At 55.1% G+C, this 6,976-nt stretch overlaps 1 protein-coding gene across 8 annotated transcripts in view; it reads right to left on the bottom strand.

Annotated features, from left to right (window-relative positions):
- Positions 1 to 6,014: 6,014 nt before the first annotated feature.
- The window catches only part of LOC112819828 (palmitoyltransferase ZDHHC11-like), a 44,008-nt gene continuing 43,046 nt past the window's right edge, over positions 6,015 to 6,976 (bottom strand). For all 8 annotated transcript variants that reach the window (XM_073891117.1, XM_073891118.1, XM_073891115.1 and 5 more), the window contains one exon: positions 6,015 to 6,840. In XM_073891117.1, the coding sequence (XP_073747218.1) occupies positions 6,473 to 6,840 (368 nt within the window). In that variant the 3' untranslated portion in view covers positions 6,015 to 6,472. The remainder of the gene's footprint in view (positions 6,841 to 6,976) is intronic.

The raw sequence follows: 6,976 nt of genomic DNA, 5'->3' as shown, positions 1-6,976 counted from the left end.
CTCCATCTCTGTCTCCATCTCTGTCTCCATCTCTGTCTCCATCTCTGCCCCATCTCTGTCTCTATATTCGTGTGGCCCCCTCCCTCGTGTCTCTTGTAAGGACACTTTTTGGACTAGGACCCACGCAGATAATCCAGGATGGTCTCATGTCCAGGTCCCTAATTATAGCTGCAGAGGCTCTTGCTTTCTCTGAATGAAATCACATTCCAAGTTCCAAGGCGATATGATTTGCGGGGCACCATCACCGCAGTGCGGAGTCTTTTCCTGGCCCTCCCAGGGGTGGTCCAGCAGCCACAGTGGTTCAGGAGACCGGCTGCCCCATCCTGGCTTCCTGGGCAGCTTCCATGTCTCCCCGTTGGGAGAATGAAGGACGGGACAGCTGCCCCACGTGGGCTGGCCAGGCTGGCACGGACCCTGCTGGGCCTGCCCGGCTGTCTCAGGCTCTGGATCCTGGGTCTCTGGCCCGGGGCCACCCTGAAGGAGGCAGAGGGCCGCTGTGTGCAGGGAGAGGGTCTCGACCTGCACCTGACTCCACATACTGCACATCAGTCTGTTCCTTATTTCTGAAACCTGAGCACACCCTCTCAGTTAAAATGCACCCTCGACCACACACTTTCCGAGTCCTGTTCCAGCAGTTTCCCTGTTGTGGGAAGTTTGTGCGTTATGTGCAGCCTGCACTCCGGTAGCACAGGGAGAAACTCATGGACACAAAACCGCAGCTTGGAAGCCGTGCAGCCCCACCATCCTGCAGGCCACCTAGAGTTGTGGGGACTCACGCTCGGTGCTGGCTTCCCCGCCCCTGCTTGGAGGGTGTGCCTTCTTGCTGCAGATAGACCTTACCTGGGCTTCTTGCTCATGCCCCCCAACAATGGGGAGATTGCCCTTCATCGAAATGAGATCCAAATGGAGCTGAAACGACCCTGAGTGGTCCATGTGGAGGAGGGGGGATGGCCTCTCGGGCTGCCCTCTCCTTGCTGCCCAGTGGGCCCTGCTCAGGCGTGAGTGGTGTCTTCCATGGGTGGACAAGCCCTCCGGCTTTGGCTGGAGACCGGCGTCCCGATCGGGGCCGGCTGGCTGCACATACAGGACCCAGTCACAATTAAAACATGGGCCCCTGGTACAGAAATTAGTAAGGCTCTCCAGAGGGCAACAGTGGAGTGTTGAATAGGGCTCGGGGTCCTCTGGGGGTCCTGCACACACACCCTGATGGCTGTCCTGCTGTCAGGCAACTCTCAGGACTCAGAGAGGCTGAGTGGTTCACCCAAGGATGCACAGTGACAGAGGGGCAGGGCTGGAGCCACAGCCATGTGGGAGGCTTACCTCAGAAATTTGCTTTTTTGGCTTATGAATTTATCCTTGAGCTCATAAAACTGGGCATAAAGTCTTACTTATTCCCTAATTTTTGTTCAAATAAGATGATTTTATTCAAATATGATTTTCAGGACCCGAGGTGTGTTACTGATTTTGCTTATAAGAAAACTCCGGAGGCACCAGCCCACCAAGCAGGGGTGAAGGCATGCCACGTCCCCTTGGGCTGGGGATCCTTGTGTCTGCACATCCCTCCCGCCTCTGGACTAACCTACAGCGCTAACCCCAGAGACGGGGTCACAGGGGCAGTGACGGACGCTGGGGTCTCAGGGGGCCACGTGCTGTCCTCTGTGCGTCCACCCAAGGCTGCCTTCCCCTTTCTGCCAGTCCTGCGTGGTGCTGAGGACATGCTGCAGTGCCGGGTGCTCTGGGCTCGAGGGCGGGGAGACTGCTGTAGGACAATCCGCACACTGAAGTCATGATGAGGGGTGGCTGTGAAGCGTGCACGCGAGGTGGGTGTGAACGAGGTGGCTTTCTGTCTGGCCCCTCCGGGAGGACGTGGGGGTGCACGAGCATGGGAAGAAAACAGACCCTTCACCACCACTGAGGTCAGAGCCCTTTGAGGAGCTCCTTGCACGCACATGTGCAAGCCTGTCAGAACACCCTGGTGGCAGCAGGTGGTCACTTACACGGATTCCAGGACCGAGCGGTGCCGCAGCCTCCCAGGAAGCTGGCATCGGGGGCAGCTCCCACGTGGTAATAGGATCTGTGCCTTAGTACAGTCCCGATCTTTCCCAAGTTACTCGATGCGAGTGTTCTGTGCACACGGGGATCCTGGCGCATGGCTCCCAGTCTGCGTAAGACAGTGGTTACTGTGCCCTCGGCTCTGAACACAGCCCCCCCTTGAGAACTGTCATTGCCTTCCTGCCACTCACGGGGTGGGGTTATTACGGTGCTTTTCCACCTCCAGTGACAGCAGCTGAGCTGTTGAAGGTCCAGTTGCCTCGGCTCCCATGATGGCGTTTTCTGACTTTGCAGATGAAAATGGGCCTTTGTGCAGTAGTGTCTAATCTGTCAGATTGTCATAGATCAGATTTTTGTGTCAGGAATAGATGCACCCTCTCACATGGAGCAAGGTTTGCAAAACCCTGGGTGTCAGGCAGCAAAGCACAGGACCCTGAGGGGCAGGATTCCCACTAATCGCCTGGGTAGCATCTGAGCGCCGTGAAGGGAGGGAACCCAGGCAGAGCCTGGCAGTTACCCTGGGTGAGTGAACAAAATTGAGAGACTGGGAGCCCAGGGGAGATAAAACTCACGGAACAGAGTCCAAAAGAAGACAGAACGCAGAGATCTGCAGAAGCCCCGCGAGTATGCAGCTGAGTCCGGGCAGCGCACGTGGGCGAGGTGAGCAGTGAGGCTGGACGGGGGCCACACCACTGCCCCAGGAGCAGCGCCGGATGCTCCCACGGTCACGCAGCGTGCCGGGTAGCAGCCAAGCAGAAGGCTCAGCATCCGGGGGGCACTGGGTGAGGCCACAGGGGAGGCAGGTTGGCTCAGGGTGGGTCATTAGCCCCAGCCAAGGCACAAAGATCAAACTTCTAAAATAATTGCATCTCTGAATATATTTCAAGAATATTGGTAAGAATATAGAAATATTCAGCATCCCAAAAGGTAAATGTAATGATTCCTGGCATCCACTTAGAACTCTCAGGGTACCAAGAAGCAAGAAAATAAGACGCATGTGACAAGGAATCAGTCATCTGGGACTGACCCAGGTCTGACTCAAGGGCTTCAGCGCAGCATCATAATTGCATCCCATGGGGTCTGAAAGTTAGGTTGAGATATGGGAGTCACAGTAGTACCCCAGACTGAATTTGCAGGGTTGTAAACCACAGTGTGTGAGATGGAAAATATGCAGAATGGGTCAATGGCAGATTAGATATGGAACAGGGAGAGCAACAGAAACCGTCCAAAGCGAAACAGGGAACAGAGAATAATCCAGATCATCAGTGTCTTTGGGACAGCTTCAAGCAGCCTAATGTATGTTTAATTGGAGCCCCCCAAAAAAGGAGAAAATATTGGGGACAGGGGTTCAGAAAAAGTGTTAGAAAAATAATGGCTAAAATGTTTCCAAATTTGATGTAAACTCTAACCCACAGATGCAAGAGGCTCGATGAGCCCAAAGCACAAGGACCACATGGAAAACAGCACTGGCGATGGGCGGGAAGCGACAGAAGCAGCTGGGGGAATGGGTGCAGCGTGCAGGGGCGGGGAACAGGGCAGGGGGGTGCGGCGGCAGGATCCTGCTGGGCCTCGGGAAGTGGTCCATGTGCCTGAGGAGACCACGCACTTCCAGTGAGCCCAGGGTCCCGCAGACATCCCATGAATCAGGCTCGTTACTTGTGTCTGAATCTACGTTTTCACTGTTTAACCCAGTGACCTCCCAGGAAGCAGGGGCAGGTGAGGGTGCCTTTCATACTTGTTCCCCGTGGCTTCTGTCCAAACGCTTCACACACACTTCCCTTCTTTCTCTTCCAAAGTGACATTTCTCATCCAAAGTGAATTCTCTCTGTAGGGCTGGTGGTGTAAGCCGAGCTTTTGTCATCTAAAAATGCGGGTTTTGCTCTTTTTCCTACATATAGCGTTATTGGGTATGTGAGTCTAGGTTGACAACTGTCTATTTCGCCCCCTCTGTCCTTACCACTGGGAAGTCTGCCGTCTGTCTATTATTCCTGTCCATGGTCTTTCCTTCTGGCTGTGTTTAAGGGCAGATTGTCTTGGGTGCTCTGTCTTTTCCCTTCAGGATGTGCAGGTGCCGGTTTCTTTTCCTGAGCAGCTCATCATAAATGAAGCTTCTGGTCCCTCTGCATTCATGCCTCTGTGAGCTCTGGGCAGTCATGGTACTAGAGCACATCCCTTCTCATGTTCTTTGTCCCCCTGACTCCAGCTGGATGCATCTGAGGCCCGTCTGTCCTCCCTCCGCCTTGGCCAGCTCGCCCTCCACATCACCCTCGCGGCTGCATCAGCCCTCAGATAATTTCCTCAAATTACTTTCCAGTTCGGGAATTCTCTCTTCAGCTAGGTTTAATCTGGTGTTTAATTTATCCAAGTTTTTAACAAGTGTATTTTTTACTTCTAGAAATTTTATTCATGCCTTTTACATATCTTCCTGATCATTTAGAAAATCCTCTCCTTATTCTTGTCACTCTGTCTCACATTTAAATATTTTGTGCATCCTACTTAATATCCTGAATTTCTAATTCCTGAGGTTTCTGGGGGTCTGAGTCCTCTCTTTACTGTTTGTTGACTCTCACACATGATGGTCTGTGGTCTTTGGTTGTGAGCTTATCTTGACTGATCTTAAACTCTGAAAAGCCTAGCTTCCTAACTTGGGTTAGTTTAGCTCAGCTGATTTCTGCCAGGACTGGATTCATCTTGGATCCTTGCCCCCAGCTCTACCCTTTGCTTCTGGCTCAAGGTCTGGTTTCAAAGAAGCCCCAACCCTCGACCACTTACCTCTCAGTTCACTTTTTTTCTCAAAAGTTTCTTGAGGATTTTTTCACCTTGTATAAATCCAGGATGCAATGAAATTACATTTTTAGGAGAGCAGTAAATGTTTTGTGGTGAAAACTTCACCATAAAGCCGGAACCCTCTCCTTTGTATCATACCCCTGGGACTGACTCCATGGTCGGGACTCAGGTGGCCCCCAGGCTGTGTCCACAGCACTCAGCTCCCGGGTGTCCTCGTCAAAACCTTGCAGCTGGTTAGCTTCTGAACCTGCTCTCTGTTGGAGAGTCTTCTGGTTTATGAGTTTGGGTGGGAGGCAGAGACCACCTCCCCTCCAGAAGCAAGAGGATCATCTTCTCTGAAGGTTGATGTCGGGTCATGCAAGTGCTGGGTTCCATGGTCCCATGAGCCTGTGTAGACATGGAGGCTCTCAGGACACAAGGTGAGGGCAACTGCCCCGTGGGGGCCACAACCCAGTTTCAAGTAATTGGGGGGAGCAGTTCTCTGGAGGCTTGGAGGCAGGGCAGGGAGATAAAGAAGCAGGGAAGGCGGGTCCTTCAGGAGGGGCTGGCCCACCTGGAGGGGGTCTCCCGGGGGTCCTCCAAGGGCAAACACGGTCTATCGGGGGGGGTGGAAATGATGACTGCAGGATGGGGTGGGAGGTCAGCAGTTGAGGGCATGCGTGATGGAGGGGCTCTGGCGGGGGGCTTCCTGCGTGTCAGCTGACACAGCATGTGGCTGCCCGAGGTGAGACCACACAGGTGGGCAGACTGACTTATCACAGGGTGCCTGTTGGAGGAACTGAGGCGTGGAAGGTAAAGGAGCCTGTGCCAGAGCATATCTCCTCCAGGAAGCCTGCCCGTGGCAGTGCGGCGTGGGGCTCACAGGTTCAGACTGGAGCCACAGCAAAGTGCTCAGAGAAACAGGTGGCCACCACTGGGCCCACGGAAGGTCACCGCCCACATAGGGCCTGACTTGGGCTAGCCCCCTGCAAGCCTGGGAGTTGGGGTGGCAGGGGGTGGGCTGGGGCTTCTCCCACCTGGAGGCAGGCTTGGGAGCTGGTTCTGGAGGCCCAGACCCAGGCCTCGTGCATACTGGACTTGAGGGCCCAGTGCCGGACGGCTCAGGTTGGGGGGCGGAGGGGCTCGGCCACGAATCCTTACCAGCCCCCCAAAAGACCACCCAAAGCCCAAGAATGTAAAATTTACCAAGACCGATTTAAAGTTTATTGCCAATAAAATTAATTTCTATTATTTCCTAAAATACAACTTCCTAAGAAGTTCTGAAGAATTTCCTTAAAAGCTGCTTAAGTCCCTAACAGTTACCATTGCTAATCAACACAAGTGAAAACAGCATCCCAGGTCCACCCTTAGTCCCCGCACAACATGTGGGCGTGTTTGGGAAACTGTCCGAGCCTTTACAACGTGGCTTCCACGCTGAGCGAGATGCAAGTTTCAGGGAAGGCTTCCGCGTGGCCAGGATCTGAGGAGGCGCTCGGTTCCCTTCTTTGGCCTGACTTTCCGCAGCCAGAGCCCGGGCTACCCTCTGCAGGAACAGGCTGCCAGGCACCCCTGGTGTCTGCGCAGGAGGAGGGACAGCCAGGGACATTTGAGGATGCACTGCCCTCTGAGCACAGTGGCGAGCCCCTCCAGGCCATCAGGCGTCATGATCACGGGCTTCCCTGGGGGTACGCAGGGGGACCCCGGTCTCTCCCTGAGCTGCGGGCGGGTCCTCAGCCTGGCCTAACGGAGCGACGCTGGCATGAGCCACCTCCGGTGTCGCCTCTGGAGGCTGGCTGTCCTGGAGACAGCACGGGCCCTGGGCGGCCTGCTTCTCTCGTGGCTCATTGCTGGAGGTGGCGGGCGCCCCACCCGGGCTCTGCTGGCCCCCAGAGTGGGTGTCCTCCCTGGACAGCACATTCTGGTGGCTGCATGGCAGCAGGTACAGGGGCATGAGGTTCTCCAGGTCCGACCCCCAAGACGGGATCTTGAAGGAGGGCAGCTCCGGCGTGGGCTCCTTGGCTCCTGCAGAGGAAAGGAAAGCCACCATGAATGCCCGCAGCAGGTGAGCAGAGGGCCCGCCCCGCCCTTGGTGCAGGGGTGCAGGGTCGGCCCTTTGCTAGGAAGGCCAAGGCAGGGTTCCTGGTGCCATGAGTCCTGA

The sequence above is a fragment of the Callorhinus ursinus genome, unplaced genomic scaffold (genome assembly GCF_003265705.2).
Source record: "Callorhinus ursinus isolate GAN/ISIS: 27379988/994484 unplaced genomic scaffold, GSC_fseal_2.0 scaffold3, whole genome shotgun sequence".
NCBI classification, from domain to species: Eukaryota; Metazoa; Chordata; class Mammalia; order Carnivora; family Otariidae; genus Callorhinus; species Callorhinus ursinus.
This window is presented reverse-complemented; position numbering and strand designations above follow the sequence as displayed.